This window comes from Dreissena polymorpha, chromosome 2 (genome assembly GCF_020536995.1).
Source record: "Dreissena polymorpha isolate Duluth1 chromosome 2, UMN_Dpol_1.0, whole genome shotgun sequence".
Lineage (NCBI taxonomy): Eukaryota > Metazoa > Mollusca > Bivalvia > Myida > Dreissenidae > Dreissena > Dreissena polymorpha.
The window spans coordinates 39,354,804-39,377,442 of NC_068356.1; the positions used below are offsets into that span (position 1 = coordinate 39,354,804).

A 22,639-nucleotide genomic window follows, 5' to 3' on the forward strand; every position below is an offset into this window, starting at 1 on the left:
AGAATATGCCACCATGTCACAAAGTAAGAACAGTTGTACTTCAGGGTCTTGTGTTCATGGCAATAACTTCTCCTATAAATATAAGGCTCAATTATATAGACGTATAGACTAAGCAATAACCTTTATTAAGAATGTTTTAGATACCAACATCTTAAATAGATATCAGCCTGCAGATTACAATCATGATAGACAAAGTCACTAGAGACCCAGCTCTGTAAGTTTTCCATCAGCATTTCCACTGTCTGATTCATTTTCTAGTTAAATTATAAAATAAATAAAAATTGAATTTAGTATGTAGATTTTCATTTAAATTATTCACATCTGAACAATAGACATTTCTCAGTTAATTTGCAATCAACTGTAAAGTATGTCCAGCAATGCAGGTCTACCGGTAGTAGCTACCATACTATGTTCCATGTAGGACAGGTGACATGTGCGCATGTCCCATAAGATGGCCACAGCTAGCAGCTCTCATGTATATCCCTCCATACACGGATACTAGCAGCAGGTGAAGATGGATGTAGCGTGTCACTTCAAGTTGGGCTTATAGCTTCATAGTTCAATTAAGCCATGTTCTTGGAAAACAGGGCTTGTTGCATGAGCGTCAAGTTTCTTCCCACATAAGCCTGATCAGTCATCACATGCTAAGGATGAAACTTTCCACTTTTATGGACATTTTTGTTTAAATGAAAATCCAGTTTAGGCGGAAATGTTGTGCCTGATTTGGGACGACCCTTTACCCACATGCATTAACACCAGTTTTCGCAGAGTGACCCTCTATATAAGACCAGTATATACACGTCTAGCAGCTGTTGAGGAGGATGGCTGGGTCTTTCATCTTGCAGTCCAACAGCGCCCTGTCCAGGACATCGGGGTATTTTTCGTATATAGGAAGTCCTCTTTTATGCAAAAAAAAGTTTAAGCGGAAAGTGCCGTCCATGATAAATCTGTGCAGACTGCACTGGTTAACCATGGACGATACTTAACACACATTCATTAAGCCCCATTATTGCCTAGTAGCTGGTGAGGACTATGGCTGCGTCCTGCATGTTGCAGTCCACGAGAGCCCTCTCAAGGACATCCGTGGTGGCCTCGTCTCCATCCCTCTCCCGCCACTGCCTCAGCATCTGGAACACCTGCAGCAAATCATAAGCTGGGTAAGTCAATAATGCAAATCATATAGCAGGGTAAAAGAATCACACAAATCAAATAGGTGGGTAAGCAAATCAAACAACTCATATTGGGCGGTAAGTTAATCATGAAATTCATTTTGTGGGGTAAGTCAAACACAAAACCATGTAGCAGGTTAGTCAATAATTCAAATCATATAGCAGGTAAAGTCAATCATGCAAATCATATATCTGGGTAGTGTCGATCATGAAAATCGTAGAACTTGGTAAGTCAATCACACAAATCATATATGGGTAATTCAATCATACACTTAACATAGTGGTGTAAGTCAAACACACAAATCATAAGGCCTGCTAAGTCAATCACACAAATGATAAAGCTGGAACAGTCAATCTCACAAATCGTAAAGCTGAGGTAAGTAATATAACAGGGTAAGTCAAAATCATATAGCAGGGTAAGTCAATCACACAAATCATATAACAGGGTAAGTTAATCACACAAATCAATCAATCACACAAATCATATAGTGGGGTAAGTTAATTACACACATCATATAACTTGGCAAGTCAATCACACAAATCATATATAGTGGGCTAAGTCAATCACACAAATCATTTAGTCGGGTAAGTCAATCACACGAATCATAACTCTAAGTCAAAATTCAATCACACAAATCGTATAGTGGGCTAAGTCAATCTCACAAATCATATACAGGGGTAAGTCAATCACACAAATCATATAACAGGGTAGGTCAATCACACAAATAATATAACGGAATAAGTCAATCACACTAATCATTTAGCCTGCTAAGTCAATCACACACATCATAAAGCTGCGACAGTCAATCTCACAAATCATATAGCTGAGACAGTCAATCACACAAATCATAAAGCTGAGACAGTCAATCTCACAAATCATATAGCTGGGTAAGTCAATCACACACATCATATAGCTGGGTAAGTCAATCACACAAATCATATAGCAGGGTAAGTCAATCGCACAAATCATAGAACAGGATGGGTCAATCACACTTATCATATAGCCTGCTAAGTCAATCCCACAAATCATTTAGGTGGGTAAGTCAATCACACAAATCATATAGCAGGAACAGTCAATCACACAAATCATATAGTAAGGTAAGTCAATCACACAAATCATATAGCAGGAACAGTCAAGCACACAAATCATATAGCTGGAAAAGTCAATCACACAAATCATAAAGCGTGGTAAGTCAATCATACAAATCATATAGCAGGAACAGTCAATCACACAAATCATATGGCTAAGTAAGTCAATCACACAAATGTTGAATACAGCCATTTTCACTTTGCTTCTGAGTGTTAATCCTAAATTTGATGCAAGCAAATATGTACTCTGCATCAATATAATTATTTTTATAGATCATTTTCAACTGCATTTACTTTCATTTTGCATCATACTGTTTATTAAGAAAGTTGTCAAATACTTGCTTAAAATGACTTTTTAACATTCTAACAAAATAACAATTTTAAAAAAAATCTCAATCAAAAGAGATTGTTAAAAAAGTATATTTTACAATTAAATATGCAAGTCGACACTGTTTACTAAGCAAAAATGTTAAACATGTGATGTATGTGAAACATAAATCCCCCTGGACCTGGAGCAGATGTCTTTGTGGCCTTGACCTTACATCTCTTTATTTGAAAATCATCAGGGGTCAGCCTTCTTCAACACCTACCAGCATACTTCTTAATATTAATATGATCCTAGATCCAAAGTTATTTTGATACATTTGACAAACTGTTTTTACATCTATTTCATATAACACACACAAACAATCAGGTAGGCTTTCAATAGGACTCCATCTCTGTGTAAACCCTGACTCACCTGATGTTGAACATTATTAGGATATGCAGATCTAATCTCCTCAACATCCTGTGTGAAGAAACCAAGCTTATTGGCCACTCTCATCCAGTCTTTCTTGAATATTTTCTCAGCTACCTCCCGACATGCTTGTTCAGGCACAACCTGTCGATGTAGGCGAGAGCGGGGCTTCTGTCTGACAGATGGCTGCCGTGCAGTGGGGGGACCGGGGCCCAACTGACTGTCTGAACGAAACTGGAAAGATAAAGACAGCAAAATCTGTCAGAGCTAAACTGGCAACATATCCAGACCATACTAGACAGGTGTTGAATACCTGTTTACATACAATTAACAACGGTGTTACATTCATTGAATTAAAAAAGGATAAAGACCTCACTCTGAGAAAACCGGGCCAAATTAAGTGTTTTCCCGGATTAGCATATACAGTCCACACTTACAGGTTAATCAGGGACAAAACTTTCCTCTTGCACTGGATTTTTGTTGAAAAGCCACCTCCTTTACACACAAAATTCCATAAAACGGACAGTGTTGTTCCTGAATAGCCTGTGCGGACCACACCGGCTAATCAGGAACGATACTTTACGCATATGCACTAAGCCCAGTGATCCCAGAATGCTGCTTTTATAGACAGTATACTAAGAAGAAATTGTATACATGTATACATAGTATTAACAGCAGTGCTGCATCTATTGAATTTAAACGGGGCATTATTTTGTTTGATTTCAGAATGACAACACTTGACACTGTATTTAGATTCTGCCCAATTGTGTGCTAGTTTTAAGTGTTTGTAGAAGACTGTGAGTTCGACTTGCTCCTACCCATCATCACTAGCTATAATAGCTATAATGCATAGAAAATATCTGTGTAAGCCTTAAATATATGGACTATGGCAGAATGTATGCACTTCATTAATGAAGACTATGGTAGAAATTATATATGAAGACTGAGTACCTCTTGCAGGTTTTTATGAAGGCGCTCCTTCATTTCCTCTGGGAGGATCTGAAAGTTGAGATAGTAGTCCAGGTAGTCTCCGGGTAGACGCTTCACACCCGCCAGGAACTTCTCCTCGTCTACCTGACCTACATCATACATTGCCTTGCGACATTATCTTTGAGTGTTGTTCTGGTAAAACTGGACTTAATATATGTGCGTAAAGTGTTGTCCGAGATTAGCCCGTGCAGTCCGCACAGGCTAATCAGGGACAACACTTTCAGCTTTAATGGAATTTTTGTTTAAAAGAAGTCGCTTCTTAATGAAAATCTACTCTAGGCAAAAAGTGTTGAACAGACTGCACAGGCTAATCTACTGGATGACATGACATGCACATGCAATTAGACCATTTTCCCCAGAACAAGGCTTTTTTATAGCTGAGCCAGGTTTAATTTTGGTTCACATGTTATTAAAACTAGGTCAACATGTCAAACGTTACAGAAATCTTATCACCATTCTAGAAATCACATTCATGACTCAATCCTCATTAAATTTGGTCAGAATTTTGACAAAACCTTAAGGCCCGGTCACACCGCCAGAACTTTGCTGGAGCGTACCTTGAACGGTATGAAGAGGGGCCAAATTTCGGCAACGCTCGTCACCGCGCACAAAATGGGGAAAAAATCGAAAACACTGGCGTTGCCAAAGCGGTGCACCGCTGAAGCCAGCTTTGGTTTAGCGTTGGTTTAACGGTAGCGAGCGGTAGCGAGCGTTGGTTTAGCGGTGACGCGAGCGTTGAAAGAGCGGCGTTCTGCGTCGGCTCGGCGGGAGTTTAAAGTTGGTATAGCGGCAAACCGCTTCTGACTACGGAACTGAACGGATCGCTTTGATAAACGTTCTGATAATTTTTGATAGAAGTCGATAGTTGAAGTTCATCATGCCACGTAGACAAAAGAAGTGGAAGGCTGGAGATGGAGAGGCAGCAGCCTCCAAGAAGATCAGTGCTGAGCAGGCAGCTGAACCAATTGAGTCAGGTAAATATAGGTAGCCCACTAGTTGTGTCAAGAAATATTCAACAACTGTGAAAAAATACTGTTATGTATTTTACTTCAACATTTTAAATTTATAATTCATTTGTTATATTTTGCAGAGACCAGTAATGCCACACCAGAATCCACTGCTAGCACAGCCACTGTTAACACAGCCACTGCTGCAACAGCCCAGGCAGGTGCAGCTATTGATGAAGGTAATCGCCAACAGAAATATTAAATTTAGTGATGGTAATAATAATAATAATAATAATAATAATAATAATAACCATAATCTTTCAATCACGTTGACATTGTTCATGTAATATTCACGTGTTATATTTTGCAAAGACCAGCAATGCCACACCAGAATCCACTGTTAGCACACCCACTGTTAACACAGCCACAGCCACTGCTACCACAACCAAGGCAGGGGCAGCTGCTGATGAAGGAAATCACCAATGAAAATGTATGAAATGTAGTGATAATGATAACAATGATAATAATAATCTTTGGATAAGGGAGGCAAGAGAGCTGAACATTGAGGAGGGAGCTGAAATTCTCAGGACATGGTGGAAGTCAGACCGGGACCTCTACGCTAAGCTTATCTGCAAGAAGTCTGACCAGGCTGCAGCGAACTTGACGGACAGAGAACTGTTCATCCAGAGGAACTGCGCCTTCCTGCACAAGGAGGTCAAGCCCAGGAAAGGCCAGCCACTAAGAAACATACCCCTCACACAGGAAACTTTAGCAAACCAGCCTCCAAAAGCCCAGCCCTCGGCGTCGACCAGCATCTCTCGCCAGCCTTCCCACGACGTCGAGGAACAGGAAGAAGACGAGGGTTCCCTCTCGCTCATTGAAACTCAAGCGGCACTCACGAGGTCCCAGGGCACCCCACCTGCACTAGCTCTCTCCTCCACCACCACCAGACCACGCCGTGCCGCCACCAGAGCCGAGCCTGAAGACGCTCCTGCGATGCTGGAGATGAGAGATAGTATGAAGGCTACCAACGCCCTCCTGGAGAGACTGGTCCAAGCTCAGAAGATCAGCCATGCACGACAGCCCTTCATTACATACATGTCTCAGTCTCTCCAATAACTACCGTAGGCCCAGTACCAGCTCACAGTAGAGAGGATGACGGCCATCCTTCACGAGGAGCAGCGACCCATCCCCCACCCCCTCCCTCCAGCTCAACCACCTCCAGCATCAGTACCTTCACCCACAATCACCTTCTCCCAGCAGCGGCCGCATTGCTACCAGCCCCAGACTCAGCATTACGGCTTCCAGCAGCAGCCGCAGCCTGAGCACCAGCCTCAGCACTTCCTGCAATTGCAGACACCCAGAGGCAGCCAGCCATCCTCCACCCCAAGGAGCTCCAGCGTAGGACTCATGTTGTCAGACATGCCGAAGTTTTACTCCTTTAACCAAGCCAAAATTAGCGCCGTTAGCGAGGGGTGGATTCTCCAGGACCTTCAAAGGCAGGATATAAATGCTCCAGCCATACCAATCCCCGCCACAGCTCAAGGGACTGATGATTTACTGGCAGAGATAAGGGCCACCGTTGAGGAGAATTGAGACTGCTTGTGATGTGTTGAAGGGACTGCTCAGTTATTTCATGTGATTTTTGTTTAAGGGATGAGCTGGTAAGCTGTTTTGATGTTTATTGTTTTTATGTGCGTTTTCCACGACCCGTCTTGCCCTGGACAGCCGATAGTTGAAGATGCGCTCTTCAATGATGAGCTTTCTGGTGTTGTACGGCTTCATGAGGTAGGTCCGCAGTGAGAAGGCGTCATCTCCAATGATAAAGTAAGGCACATTCTGATTGTCATTGGGTAGGGGGTCTGGCTGAGGAAAGGCATGAATCCGGTTCTGGTCCAGCCCATGATGGAGATCACTTTCATTGTAGATCTAAGCGTCTGAGGATTAGCCATTGCCTGAGACGTCAATGTAGGTGAACTTGTAGTCAGCATCCACCATGGCAAACAGGATCACGCTGTAAAAGCCTTTGTAGTTGTAGAATTCTGAGCCAGAGTTAGGAGGAGCTTTACAGGCCACGTGCTTGCCATCAATGGTACCAACTGTGTGGGGAAAGTTCCATCTCTGGCACCATTTGTCAGCCAGGTCTCTCCATCCTTGTTCAGTTGTTGCTCGAAACAACAATTCATCTGTGTACTCCTCAATGATGGCCTTCACCACTTCTCTAACTACCACACTGATGGTGTTGTGGGGAACCCTCCAGGCGTATTGCATGTTTCTGTAGGTGTTACCAGAGGCCAGGTGCCGTAGGGTGATTGCCACTTTGAGACCAGGTTCCAGGCTTGGTCGGTAATTGGTGTCTTGTTTGGTCAATCGGAGGGGTCAGCCTCTGTACAACTTCATCAAACATGGCTGGTGGCATCCTCATAAAGTGATGGAAGGCCCGTGGATCCTCATTCATCAGCTCCACCATCAGCTTGTGATAAAGTCCATGTTCAGGCCTTCGCATTATACACTGTCTGACCCACACAACTCTGTCTCTCCTTCTGCTCTCTCTTCTCCTTCTGTCAACAGCTTGTTGCAATCTGAAGAGGTTCTGATTCTGCTGCTGGACTAGTGCACCAATCACAACAAGTTTAACAGCATCCATGGTAGAACACTTTTACTGTAAATGAGCAAATTAAAATGAGGTCTGCACTCAACGGTAGCTCGCTTTAAAATAAACTCCTGACTCATTTCTCCCCGTATTTATAGCCAAATTCTGGTCCCGCTCCAACACCTCAATACCAACGCCAAACCAAAGTTCATCACTGCAATGGATCGCTACTTCAACGCCCGACACCGTTCCAGCAATTCCGTGTCCGTTCGAAAAACGCTTACAACCGCTCCACCAAAGTTTGTGCAACGTTTAATCACCGCCCGGGCAAAGCTGGCGAAGCAGCGGTTGTCCAGCATTCAAGATTTCTGCGTTAGCCTTGCGGACCCAAACGTCCACGAACTTGCGTCTAGCGGTGCCAAACTTTGACTGAGCGTTGGTGGAACTGTGGTGAACTTTGTCGGAGCGGAAAATTGCCCGCTCCTCACCGCTCGCAATATTTTGTGCAGCTCAAAACTTTCTGAGCGGTAGGAGGAACCATCAGCGGTCACTGAGCGTATACAGCGTTGCCTTAACGGGGGCCAACTTCTGTTTAACGGTCGTGAACGGTAGCGAGCGGTGATGATTGTTTTTCACCGCTCCAGGAACGCTCAAGCAAAGTTCTGGCGGTGTGACCGGGCCTTTAGCCATATTTGAGTTTAGGTAAAGTAAAAGGTTAAAAACTAGGTCACCAGATCTTTGAAAATCTGTTACAACACTCTAGAGGGGCAGTTTTGTCTCAGTCGTGATGAATCCGTCAGCATTTATATCTTGACAATATCGGGGTCAAGATTGAATTTGGGTCATATAGGGTAAAACTCTAGGGTACCCCAGTAAATCTTTAAAAAAAAGTACAAACAAGACCATAAGCATCATGTATAGCATATAAATTGATGGAAATGTACAATTTTCAAAATTGCACAGCGGACCAAAGATGTCACTGTCTGAAATTGCTTTTATTGAAGTACTCACGTGTGCCGTCAGTGTCCATGACTTGAAACAAAATTTCCACCACTTTCTTTCTCTGCTCCTGAAAAATGATCAAAACAATTTTTTATCTTTTTTTTACATCTAATCCATCTTATTTTTTTAAAGTTGCGATATATTTGACAGCCAAAAGGACCATTCAGCATTTGTTTGAATACTGATTTTGCTTACAATGGACAATATTGTATATGAGCCTTTTTAGGTAAAGTTTTCTTACTTTTTCATAAATTGATAAACAGTATAAGCTAACTATTTTGTAATATTTTCAATCAAGACATTAGCCTCAATTTTATATTAATCTGTTAATTGTATGCAATTTTAAGACCTTGTATGGATCATGGTCACAAAACTTTTACATAAAGAATATTGACCATACTGCACCAAATGCAACTTTCTTTTTTTCATAGCAAAGTTTGTTACCTCAATTTCCTTTATCAGTTTAAAATCAGGTTCATTTAAAAACTTTCTAAACTTAATCTAGCAGAACTTTAGGCCATAAAATAGACAAACTATTTTAAGCATGGTTTTTCCTCTATGAATAAAGTTTAATAAATCACATTTTGATGGAAGCAATTTAAATGCGTTTTAGTAAAGGCATCTGAATGTGACCCTCATGTTAAATCCTCAAATCCACACTGCAGCTGACATAGCGCCAGTCTTAATTTTATTCTAGTATGATTGTCTGCAAACCTACAGCTTGTTTTTCTGGCTCCACTCTCTCCCAGATTTTCAACATCAAGTCTGGAGTGATGGGGTTCCCATTGCCCAAGAAATAGTAAATAGCTGAAACAGACATACCGGTATATAAGAAATAGTAAATAGCTGCAACAGACATACCGGTATACTGGCCACAAGAAATAGTAAATAGCTGCAACAGACATACCGGTATACTAGTAAATAGCTGCAACAGACATACCGGTATACTAGTAAATAGCTGCAACAGACATAGCGGTATACTAGTAAATAGCTGCAACAGACATAGCGGTATACTAGTAAATAGCTGCAACAGACATAGCGGTATACTAGTAAATAGCTGCAACAGACATAGCGGTATACTAGTAAATAGCTGCAACAGACATAGCGGTATACTAGTAAATAGCTGCAACAGACATAGCGGTATACTAGTAAATAGCTGCAACAGACATAGCGGTATACTAGTAAATAGCTGCAACAGACATAGCGGTATACTAGTAAATAGCTGCAACAGACATAGTGGTATACTAGTAAATAGCTGCAACAGACATAGCGGTATACTAGTAAATAGCTGCAACAGAAATAGCGGTATACTAGTAAATAGCTGCAACAGACATACCGGTATACTAGCCACATTTAGCTGCAACAGACATACCGGTATACTAGCCACATTTAGCTGCAACAGACATAGCGGTATACTGGCCACATTCTGAAGAAACTGGGCATAATAAATGAGCATTAAGTGACCTCCCAGATTAGCTTTGCAGTCCTCACAGGCTAATCTGGGACAACACTTTACGCTGTTATGGTATTTGTTGTTTATATTCTTATTGATTCTAAACAGAAAGAGTAATCTCTGATTAGCATGTGCAGACTGTAAAAGCTTATCTGGGACAACACTGTACACACACATACATTAACCCTTTGCATGATGGGAAATTTGTCCTCTGCTAAAATGTCGTCTGCTGAATTTCTAAAATTAGCATTTCCTTCGATTTTTTTCAAAGAATATTATCAGAATAGCAAACAGTTTGGATCCAGATGAGACGCCACGTTCTGTGGCGTCTCATCTGGATCCAAACTGTTTGCAAAGGCCTTCAAATTCGGTTTCCGCACTGAAAGAGTGAAGCCCAGTTTTCCAAAAAGGAGGCTCTATAGTATCTATCAAATGTAGTTTTATAACAAATTTTAGCTCGGGAGCTATATTCTTGCAAACTTACAATTTATTATGCCACTATATATAAGGTAAATAAGGTCAGTAGCAGAATATGTCATGAAAATTCTAAAAGTGTCAGATAAGAACATTTATACTTTCTGGATCACACAGACAGTATGCATCACATTTGATTTATAACTAACATGTTTGTTAAGGTTTTCAAGAATATACATCTGCAGTCTTATAAAAAAGTGATAGCTTAAAACATGTTCTCCTCCTCAAAATTAATATAGAGTAATTAGATAAAACAAACATATACATGGGTAATAAAATGTGTCATCATTACCTCTTATTTTCTCATCAATAGTTGCTTGCTCAGTCCATTTCAAAGCTCGCAGAAAATTCTCGAATGTGATCTTTTTAGTAGCACCTTCAAAATACTTTTTCAAAATCTGTAATAAATGCAACTAAAGTTAAAACAAATAAAAATGCTCTAAGAAGAAAGTTGTTGTACGACAACATATCAAATAGTTCAATACAAAGTCTACAAGAATAAGTGTCGATCAGAAATAAAAGGGTAAACAGACATATGTTTCATCATTTACGTTCAGTTTTGGCTTTTAATAATGAAATATCTGTCAAAATTTGCTTGAATTCTTTACACTTAAACTCTACTCAACGACCACCTTGAATTTAAAATACGCCATCTTATGCCTGCACTATTTTTGGTTTCTTCTTTTTTTTAAAACCCCGATTGATCTAGCTACAAAGAATTATATGCATTTTCTAATTTTCAGACAGGGTGGTCATGATGTACCTTAATAATACCACCATCTCGTTATTCAGACCACTTTCATTAAATGAACTTGCTCACAGATGGTAGAAATGACAATTTTGACTATATTTTTGTCACAGTTTCCAAAAATAAAATAACATCAGTACATCAGGAGCAATATATCACCAATGTAAACTCATACATAAAATACTTTCCCTTTATGAGTAATCATCATTAAACAAGAGATGTGTTTGTCAGAAACACAATGCCCCCTAATGCGCCGCTTTGATTTTTTTTGGACCTTTGACCTTGAAGGATGACCACTCAAAATGTGCAGCTTCATGAGATACACATGCATGCCAAATATCAAGTTGCTATCATCAATATTGCAAAAGTCATGACCAAGGTTTAAGTTTTGGGACACACACAAATAATGACTGACTGACACAGTGACAGACAGACAGACAGGCCAAGAACAATATACCCCCGATCTTTCGATTCGGGGGCATAAAAATGATAACATTATAAAGCATTACAAACCTGTAACTGTAACAATAGAAAAATTTGGATTGTTTCTGTTGTTTTCAGTAAATTGAGAGACAATATGTGGATTGCATATATAAATATATAAAGTTCTAAATGCCTGGTACAATATAACACTTCAGGGGGCAGAGTGGGTAAGCCAATAGCCACATCTGTGAATGAGTCCCTTAAAGACTACTGAATGGTTGTTTCAGCAAGGAGTTGCCTGTACATAAACTGATTTAATTTGCTAAGTTAATAGGAATCACCAAAAAGGACATTTTGTTGTTCGCGTGTTAAAAGGTTGAACATGATAAGAAAATACTCATCAGTGTCACTCCCTATGCTCCGTGTGTAAAACTACTCTTAATAAATGATCTGCGTTCTGGGGAAAAGGGGCTCACTGGATGTGCGTAAAGTGATGTCTCAGATTAGCCTGTGCAGTCCATACAGGCTTATCGGGTAAGAGACCTTCCGCTTTTATGGAATTTTAGTTTAAAGAAGGCCACATCAAAACACAAATCCAGTGTAGGCGGACCATGTCGACCCTGATGAGCCTGTGCAGATTGCACAAGCACAGGCTAATCTGGAAAAACACTTTACAAATATGCATAAAGTCCAGTTGACTCAGAATGCGGCTCATACTGTACATTTTTCATGAAGACATCCTGACTGTAGTCCGACTTGTTGAGTGCAGCCTCTGTGAGCTCTCCACTGTCCGGGTTACACCCCAACTGTTGGAACCTCACCCATAGCCTCTCTACCTCGGCAATGCTCACTGACAACAGAGAACATTATGTGAGCTGCGCTCTGTAAAATGGGGTTAAATGCATGTGCATAAAGTGTTGTCCCAGATTAGCCTGTGCAGTCCACACAGGCTTATCTGGGATGACACTTTCTCTTTTTTATTGTATTTTTCGAAGACTGTTCTTGACAAAAAATCCAGCTTAGGCGGTTTTAGCCTGTGCTCATACATATAAATCCGAGCATTACACTGTATTGAACATACAAGCAAACTTTCAACATTTACAATTTATTTCATTACTGTCCAGTCCAAACTTAAAAACTATGATATTTTGCAATTCTTGGTTTCATATTTAATGAATCATAATGCTAATTCAATCCTAATAACCTATTTTTAAATTAATCAAATCCATATGGCTTCTTTACAAAATCAATACAGTAATATATGGGCTGCCCTCTGAGCAAACTGGGCTTTATGCATTTTTGTGGATTATTTCGTGTAGAGTAAGTCTCTTCTAAACAAAAATAGAGTCTAGGCGGAAAAAGATGTCCCTGATTAGCCTGGTGTAATCTATTTACATTCTGATGCAATAGCATGTGCAGTTATCCAGTTGGGTTTCTTGGGATTGGTATTCCTTGAACAAGCCTTATTAGCTGGGGTGATGAACACACTTGCGTATGGTCCCATATCCTTCTCTCTACCTAAAATATACGTAATGAGACATTAAAACTGTTCTAAGCATTCAGTCTGAGCAAGATCTAGTGCTACATCAAGTATAAGATTTATAAAAATGCAAACAGAAAAATAATAACCATTAGTACAAAAAGAGACTTATTAATTTATTAATTGTATTCAACATACATGTCACATAAATAATACATTAATAGTATCTGATTTATAATTAACAAACAACAGGTAAAATGTCAATATTATGCCTGTAGAAATTATGTCTTAATTAACATTTAAACCGCTATTTTACTTTGAGAAAACAGTTATATTTCAGTCCCTTTTCTTTGTAAACATCTAACAATGTAAGAATATTACAGAAAAAATAAGTTATGTGCATATAATATTATATTATTTTCTCTTAATTTTTTTAACACATTAATTTTATTTACATAAAATTTCACGATTAGATATATATATTTTTAATTCCATTTTTCCATTTTTCATCTAAAGAAGATGTAAATATGTTGTCTTGAAATAACTTTGGACAGTCACGTATGCATATTATCTTTTATAAAATTACCTGTATAATTTTTATTTTAAAGAAAAACAAAAATTCCATTGCTGGTACATTAATTATGAAAGGAAAAAGACATGATGTTTAACTAGAGGAAGCAGCCTTATTATCAGTACGAAGAACTATGCCTTGTCACTTCAACACTTTAGTTTATGAGGAAATACCAGAATAATTTGTCATAGTCCCAGTCCTACCAGGTGACCGAATTCTTCTAGTCATCTTACAGGGACCTTTTCACATTTTGGTAAATTGACAAAATTGAAAAAAAAAATGTTTTAGAATTGCACATTTTTTATATTTGCGAGAAAACAGTAATACTGAACATTTACCATGATCTAAAATATCCATTGTATACATCATGTGACGATTTAAAATCCTGAAACTATCAAGCTTTACATATCAGAAAGCATTGAATAATTTGCAGAGTTCTGTTGTTATTGTTATATTTTGTGACATGACAAGGATTGCATACACATCATGTCTATCAATATTATCGGCCCTCTTAATGAATACATACAAACTTTGGACATGAACAAATGCAACAAGAGATGTGTTCATCAGAAACACAATGCCACCTATTGCACCGCTTTGAAATAAGATTTCAATATATCATTTGGTAGGTTTAGAAATGATCTCCCTTTTATAGCTTATTACTTCTCTTGGATTGTATTTTTTAAGTTTTGACCTTGAAGGATGACCTTGACCTTAATTATTTTTTAATATATCATTAAAAAAATATAACTCTCCTTGTGAAATTGATCTGTACCTGCCAAATGATATAAAATAGAAATTATCTCCCTTTAAAGCTTGTTACTTCCCTTGGATTTTGTTTTTTGACCTTTGACCTTGAAGGATGACCTTGACTTTTCACCACTCAAAATGTGCAGCTTCATGAGATACACATGCAGGCCAAATATCAAGTTGCTATCTTCAATATTGCAAAAGTTATGGCCAATGTTAAAGTTTTCGGACAGACACACAGACAGACAGACAGACGGACTGACAGTTCAACTGCTATATGTCACCCTACCGGGGGCATAAAAAGAAGCATTTGTTATATGTCAATCTATAGTTAAATGTGTATTCTTCCGCGTAACAACAAAAACTGCATTTAAATCGGCAATGTTTTGACATAATACTTGCTTGACTTAGCTCCCATGTGCTTGTTAAAAAAAAAGTAACTTATTAAATGGAAAAACGAAACTCTTGCTCATTATCCACACGCTTTTCAAAAAGCCTGGGGATTGTGAGGTTATCTACGCCGCCTGTCCGTCTGTCCATCCTGGCCACTTCTCCTCCTACACTATAAGCACTAGAACCTTGAAACTTACACACATGGTAGCTGTGAGCATATGTGCGACGGTGCACTATTTGGAATTTTGATCTGAATCCTGGGTCAAAGGTTATAGGGGTTGGGGTGGGGTCATGTCAGAGATTTTCACTCATTTTAATAGCAAACATGCGGCGTCGGCCTCTGCAGCGCCATTTGTAGTGTTGTTCTTAAAATATTTTTACATTTTATTAAAAAATAAGCGGCATATAAAACATTTGATAAAGCTAATATTAATCCATAAACAAACTATCATAATTGTGTTACGTAATTGAAAATCATAGCATCACCCTGGAATAAACATACTAGTAACCTACTTTCCAATAAACACCGGAAATTATGAGAATGATCGTCGCCAATAAGCCACTTCTTCAAGAGGTTCTTTCTTAATATTGTCCACCGGCACACGAGAAGCAATCTCAGGAGCTGAATGCTCTTGAGGGGGACAATAGTAATTAACAATTTCAAGGCCCAGACACGCCTGCTACAGCATGTCTCGCATCCACATGGCCCACCCAGAAACCATTAAACAGCTCACACCCACTTTCTGAACCGTTCGCCTTGTTGCCATTTAAGTGAAAAATCCTGAGCTCTGACAGGGGATTGAACCTGCAACTGCCAGAGTGGTAGTTAGACACTCTAACAGCGTCGCTGAAGAGCTTGCCCAACAGCAACGCTGTTGGAAGTGACCTTAAATCACTACAAAATCATGGATAACCATCGAATAAATTACAACTTCTAAAAATTGAAAAAACATTAACTTTCCAGCGCTTCTTGAAGTTTTTATTTGTGGAAAAAGGCAAACATACCGGCTATGAATGAAGACCTCAGCTCATTTTCCCAACGTTTCACAGAAGAACATAACACAAGTACTCCCATCAACAACCTGTGGACTATATTCAAGAATAAGTGCTTGAGTACCATCGAAGAGTTTGTACCTTCTAAGATGACATCAACCAGATTTAGTCAAATCTGGGCAAACCGGGTTGTCAGACGTCTGGCTAGAAGGAAGAATAGAGCTTATAAGAAAGCCAGGAAATACAGAAACCAATCAGACTGGGACATCTACAGAAGCATTCAGAAAAAAACCCAGCAGAAATGCAGTGAAGCCAGGAACGAGTATGTATGAAACATGGTCAGCGGGCCTGGTACCAACAATAAGAAGCTCTACTTGTACGTAAAGTGCATGAAGAGCGACAGCTCGGGGGTAGCACCCCTTTAAGAAAGATTGCATCAGTCACTCCGACCCAAGCGCCAAAGCCAAGATTCTCAACAGCCAATTCTCCTCCGCATTTACTGAAGAGGATGTTATGAACCTTCCTAACATGGGCCCAAGTCACCAAGAAGCAGCACCTCCACTGCGTATCCACAAAAAGGACGTGAAGAAACTCCTTGAGAATCTCAACACACACAAGGCTACAGGTCCTGATCAGATCTCCTCTAGATTTTTGAAGGAAGTGGCCACAGTCATAACACCAATGCTGACCCTAATATTTCAAGCTTCTCACAACCAGAACCAGGTGCCAGAAGACTGGAGGAGCGCACTTGTCACACCACTATTTAAGAAGGGATACAAGAGTAACCCGTCCAATTATCGACCAGTCTCGATGACATCAATCTGTTGCAAGATTATGGAACATATTATCCATAGCCATGTGATGTGTTTCCTCGACGTCAATAATCTCCTCACCGATCAACAGCATGGCTTCGGGAAGATATAATCCTGCGAGTCGCAACTCATCACCACTGTCCAGGAGCTTGCAGCAGGCCTAAACAACAAACAACAAATAGATGCAATACTGCTTGACTTCTCCAAGGCTTTTGACAAGGTCCCCCATCGATGTCTAACAGCCAAGCTCCACCGCTACAGGATCAGGGGCAAGACTCTCACACTGACTACAACAGGTGGTACTCAACAGTAAGACATCTTCTCCAGCACAAGTGACATCAGGCGTTCCACAAGGCACAGTCCTAGGACCCCTCCTGTTCCTAGTCTACATCAACGACTTGCCAGGTAGAGTCTCCTCCACAGCATGCCTCTTCGCAGATGACTGCCTACTATACAGGACCATCGGCTCTGAGGAGGATTGCAGTGCACTACCAGAGGATCTGGACCGCCAACAAGACTGGAAGCAGGACTGGCAAATGATGTTCAACCCTGACAAGTGTGAGATGATTCGCATCACCAACAAGCGAAAAGTGATAGACAAGCCTTACTCCATCCATGGCCAAACACTGAAGCAGACGAAGAAGGCAAAGTACCTGGATGTTACGATCGACAACACACTCTCCTGGAACAGCCATATCGACTCAACAGCAAGGAAGGCGAACTCAACAACTGCCTTTCTCCGCCGAAACTTATCTCACTGCCCACGTAACATCAAGGCAACATGCTACAAGACACTGGTCAGACCCTTGCTCAAGTATGCTCGTCAGTATGGTACCCACACACAAAGGCCAACATCAGCAAGCTCGAGAACTGCCAACGGAGAGCAGCCAGGTTCTGCACAGGCGACTATCGCAACACCAGCAGCATCACTGCTATGATGAACCAACTGAGCTGGGACACCTTAGCATCCCGCCGCCAATATACCAAAGCATTCATGATGTACAGAGTCATCAACAACCTGGTAGATATCCAAGCCCATCTTATACTGATCCCTACTGGAGTACACACCAGGGGCCACGCCAACAGATATTTACAACCATTCACCAGAGTAAATGCCTACAAGTTCTCCTTCTTCCCCTCAGAAATCTGACTTTGCAACAGCCTACCAGAAGGAGTTATGTCAGCCCGTCCCTGGAGGTCTTCAAGACAAGGATGGGTGCGCTACATGAGTAACTCTGGAGCAAGATGATTTTAACCTGATTTTAACTGCACTGATGTTCCCTTCACTCATGTAAATATTCACACTTGTGCGACGATGCTCCAGAGGGGCCCAGCACTTAATCAGGAAGAAGAAGTTTTTCGTTAAAGGCATGATACTATGAGGAAGACCAATACTATGAGAGTCAGGGATAAAGTATCAATCCCTCATAGTATATGAGCACAGATGGTTTCAATGTTACATTTTTACTATATAGATAAGTGGTTCCAGCCCAGTTGTAGATAGCTTTTTTATATTATAATTATTGCACACTGAATATATTTTGTTCCATGGTTGAAATTTAGCAATTAAAAGCATTTAATGACAAACTTCAAAACATGCCAAAATCTGTGAAAAGGTCCCTGTAATATGGGCAAAAGCCCGCGAAGCGGGCGTTGACCGTTCATACATATGGCAATTTAGACATAAAATAGACAAGGGATGCTGCATGCATCTCAAAATTTTTCGTCACGCGACATATATTTTCGCGATGCAATTATCTCCCTTGAATGCTAATCTTGTTCAAGTTCTGCCTCCGTTTGTTTAGTTGCAATTTTATTTGATTTGATTAATTCAATATCTTAATGTTATTATTATCCTCACAAATCAATAAATAAAACTGTTTAAAAAATTGATTCGCTGAATTCATGAACATCAGCGTTGATTTTGAGCTCTCATACGTTAAATGGGGAGCTAACCACTGCGCACAGAGCGTCCTGTTAATAACGACACCCTACTGTTTACTTATGAGAATTCGTGACGCATTTACCATTCGCTCTCAAAAAGCAGTTTTACCCGTGATCTTGAGCAATAGTAGGGTAAGTTGCGGTTGTTATCCACTAGGAACACGTTTATTTTCCAAATTTAACGTTAATGCGATTTAACTTTTCAGCATTTTAGCTTATTTTAACTGGTTTTAACTTCGTCTCCACTCACTTTCTCAATTCTCATTTATTTTCATATAAAAGGTTACACATCACTATATAAAGATTAGGCCTCAAACCACTTAATTGATTAAAAAATCGGTTGGTAATTATTGTATTTGGTTACATAAAATATCAATGTATTGTTAAAGATTACCTTTAATAAAACAGAAACTGCTTTCGTCACATAGCAATTTTTCGCCGATTTTGAGATTAATTCCATCTATGGCTATTCATTAAAACTATTTAAACAAAAACGATATCCATGTATTTAACATTTTGGTTATATTTCTTAAGAATATTCAACATGATTATTCAAAGATCCTCTGTCTTTGTTATGTAAAGATACGCTGTGGTTGTTAACAATATTTCAACTCGTACTCAATTGTTTTCGTACCAAACTGTGAATGATTGTCAACAATATTTAAACTTGTTCTCGATCATTGTGTACTACAGTAAACGGGTTCATACTGTTTAAAAAACTATGATTACATAAACTTAGGTAATTGCCTTATAAATGTGTATTTTATTGATTTTTCTTTTGTTTAAATTTAGAAGATGGTCTGTCAAGCACTGGGCGTCACACACTCCATACATTATTCTGCGCAGCAAAACTGACTGGATGCTAAATACTCAACAACGATGCCATTCTGGATCTATCAAACTTGCCAGTGATGGAAATTACGCAATTGTGGCCTTGAAACATTCAATAGTTATGTTGGGTTATTGTAATGTAACATAAGTAGACTGTAAAGAAACTGCAGTTATAATGAAGAGTGTCTGTAAGTCATCAAAAAGCAGTTTCAGCATAACAAGTATAAGAGGTACAAACAATAGTAAAAGAGAAGTGACATAAACAACTAGCAGATAGCAAACATGTTAAATTTATGTTTATACTAATAGTGTCCATGCATTTATTTAATTGTTTATCAAAGTCTAGTAGTTAATAAAAAGCATGCCATAAGCAAGGAAGCGCACTCAGTTTTTGGATCATTGTGTTTTGAAGACTTCTAGCAAGACATTAAACTTTTAAACAATATTAACTAGTATTAGTTTTACTATAGAATTTGATATATATTCACTTATTATTATTGTGTAATTGAATGTTAATTTTTCTGTCCCATTATATAGTGGCAAAATTGTGAATAATTTAATTGCAAAAATGCCTGTTGATCTTCGACATTCATCTTTTTTATTCTTGCATACATGTATATAATAATTGGACACATCATGCTGTTTTTTTTTATGTTTTTGTTTTTTATGTTTCATCAGTTTATGCCATGAGCAATCACTTTAAATTCCTTCTTCTACTTCTTCCCATAATGTGCAAGGAGCATCGATACACATTAGTGTAAAGAAAAAGACCACTTTCAAGCTCAATGCAAACAACCCAGGCATCATTATTGTGTATACTTTTTTGGCTTTAATTGAATACCAAAAAAGTTCAGAAGAAGTAGCACCAGAAAATAAATGAAAGAAAAGGTGTATTTAATAGTACTTACTAAATTTCTGCTGTACAAAAAAACTCCTTCCGTATGCGTGTTTACTTGCTTGTTTCACTGTAGTAAACACTATTTGATTTATGGTACCATATGAGGATTGAGAATTTATTTGATTTAACACTCTACGGTCATATTAATATGTTGGGTGAGGAAGGAAGAATACAATGTTGACATTGAAATCATATAATATACTCGCTTTAAGTAAAACAAAATGATCCTTTCCCCCTTCTACTTCATCTTCCGTCTTTAAATTATTCAAATCCCTGCACATGTTCAAGAAACAAAAAACAAACTTTTAATAATAAAATACATTATTTATATTTTGACTGTTAAGAAATAATTTTGTTTTTTGGTCGACAACAACTTCGCATATGCATTTTTGTCAAAAAATGTCATTCAGTTATTCGTTTCTAGCAGGGTCTAGATGAAATCATTGATGTCACATGTAAAGATGTCTAGGGTCTAGATGAAATCATTGATGTCACATGTAAAAATAGCAGGGTCTAGATGAAATCATTGATGTCACATGTAAAGATAGACAGGGCCTAGATGAAATCATTGATGTCACATGTAAAGATAGCAGGGTCTAGATGAAATCATTGATGTCACATGTAAAGACAGGGGTTTTTTTTAGAAAAAGGGGAAGACGCTGGACGCTGGGTAAAAGGGGAAAATCGAGCGCGATAGAGACATATTTGGGGAAAAAATAAAAACTGTTCATTTCAATGTCTATAACTCACCTACAGACTTAAGGTTTTTTTTTTAAAAAGAGGCATGTCTCTGACCTTTTTGTTCTTAAACACATGAACAAGTATGATATTAAAGTCAAAGTCCTAAATAAAGTTGCAGGTGTAGATCTTATAATGGGAAATGTTTTCAACTGGGGCCGGGAAATGATGTCAATATTATGATTTCAATTTCATGATGAATGGGTTGACGATCTAGATCTGCTACAGTATTGGAAGGGAAAGGTGCGGCAGCTGCCGATTGTCTACTTTTACTTTCACAATAATCCGACAGTATTAATCGATGCTGATTACATGTACCTCCGAATCCTGCTGGGTTTCGACGGTTTTTGATGATTCATTCTTAAAAAATGCGTCAACGCAATTAATATTTTCCGAGTCCGAACGTTTTATTTTGTTCGTGTATGAACGCCAATTGTGAGACTTTTTTCTGTTTTAACGTTTATATCTTGACTTACACATAACCCGGATGAAAATTCGACTGGTTTCCGGTAATTAATTGACGAAACACCCTTCTCGCGCAAGACCGGAATCCAGTAAAATAGTCACATGATTAATACGATTAGTTGCCTGGTTTCCATGACGTAATTTAAGAGCTATATATATATATATAGAATCACTGGGATTCCGGGCCGCCTGGGATTCCCAGATTTGAGTGATCGTCGGGAGAGAAAGAGAGAGAGCGAGATCGTTGTACATGGTACAAATTGGATAAGTGTCGACTTCCCAAAGAAAAAAAACATTTCTTTGAGGGTAAAATATTATATTTTGGTGAAAAATTATATTTTTTGAGGGGAAATGGTATTTTTAGGGGAAAAATTCTGGTAGGGGAAGACGCCGAATATCGGCGTCACTTTCTTAGTAAAAAAAACCCTGAAAGATAGCAGGGCCTAGATGAAATCATTGATGTCACATGTAAAGATAGCAGGGCCTAGATGAAATCATTTATGTCACATGTAAAGATAAAATATATGTTGTTATGCAACTGATTTAAAGATGCCAAACAATTTATCATAAAATTTATCACGATATTTTAACATTTATTTTACTTTAAACGCAGTAATTTTCATCTATTCAAGAGGTTTTTATGATAGAAATTTTTAATATTGTTTATTTAAAAAGTGAACAACCATTAAACTTGATATTAAAATGTTTGTAAACAAGATCGACTAGTGGTTGCTATATCCATTGCCTAAATCTTTAAAAAAATGTTTTGGTTCATTTCTCTAAATACGAATTACCTTTAGGGAGCTGGGTTGTTTCATTAAAACGTGCATGCTTTTATTTATAATCAATATGCAAACTAAAATAGACATCTTTTAATAAGCTTTTGTCCGCAAATTAGGTAGCACCTATAATCATATTAGATGTGCCCTTTTACTGGCTTTCGACTGACTATCCCAAATTAAGTGGATTAAAATGTGGACCATGGAAAAGTTGTGACTATATAACTGACAGAACGTGAAAATGAAATAACAAACGTTTTAACAACAAGCTCTGTAAACCAGACGGTCGAAATTGTTTACAATCTCCAGGAAGTCACATGTCGGTGATTATGCTATTTTCTTCCCATTCTAAAGGTCCTTA

At 38.8% G+C, this 22,639-nt stretch overlaps 1 protein-coding gene and 1 long non-coding RNA gene across 4 annotated transcripts in view; both read right to left on the reverse strand.

Moving 5' to 3' along the window:
- Positions 1 to 22,639, reverse strand: part of LOC127866698 (uncharacterized) — a 194,114-nt gene that overhangs the window by 67,989 nt on the left and 103,486 nt on the right. The window lies entirely within an intron of this gene.
- Positions 107 to 22,631, reverse strand: LOC127866684 (uncharacterized). Of its 3 annotated transcripts, none has more exons than XM_052407425.1 (9): positions 22,534 to 22,631; positions 13,020 to 13,142; positions 12,347 to 12,474; positions 10,746 to 10,851; positions 9,245 to 9,333; positions 8,536 to 8,593; positions 3,946 to 4,073; positions 2,998 to 3,228; positions 107 to 1,136 (listed from the first exon to the last, which is right to left on the reverse strand). In XM_052407425.1, the coding sequence occupies exons 2-9, from the start codon at positions 13,126 to 13,128 to the stop codon at positions 1,014 to 1,016; spliced, it is 972 nt and encodes a 323-aa protein (XP_052263385.1). In that variant the 5' UTR covers positions 13,129 to 13,142; positions 22,534 to 22,631; the 3' UTR covers positions 107 to 1,013. The 3 variants fall into 3 exon arrangements, with proteins under 3 accessions (XP_052263385.1, XP_052263386.1, XP_052263384.1); XM_052407426.1 differs by having other exon boundaries at positions 22,542 to 22,602; XM_052407424.1 differs by lacking the exon at positions 22,534 to 22,631 and adding an exon at positions 18,485 to 18,575.

Bases quoted from the DNA above. Each gene is read 5' to 3' on its own strand.
- LOC127866684 (XM_052407424.1), bottom strand. From the start codon at position 18,536: ATGTTCATGAATTCAGCGAATCAATTTTTTAAACAGTTTTATTTATTG. The intron at 12,475-13,019 runs GTAAATAGATTA...CTCTGTTGTCAG, and splicing joins ACATGCTATTGCATCAGAAT to TGAGCATTGCCGAGGTAGAG. The intron at 1,137-2,997 runs GTGAGTCAGGGT...GATTTGCTGCAG, and splicing joins CTAATAATGTTCAACATCAG to GTGTTCCAGATGCTGAGGCA.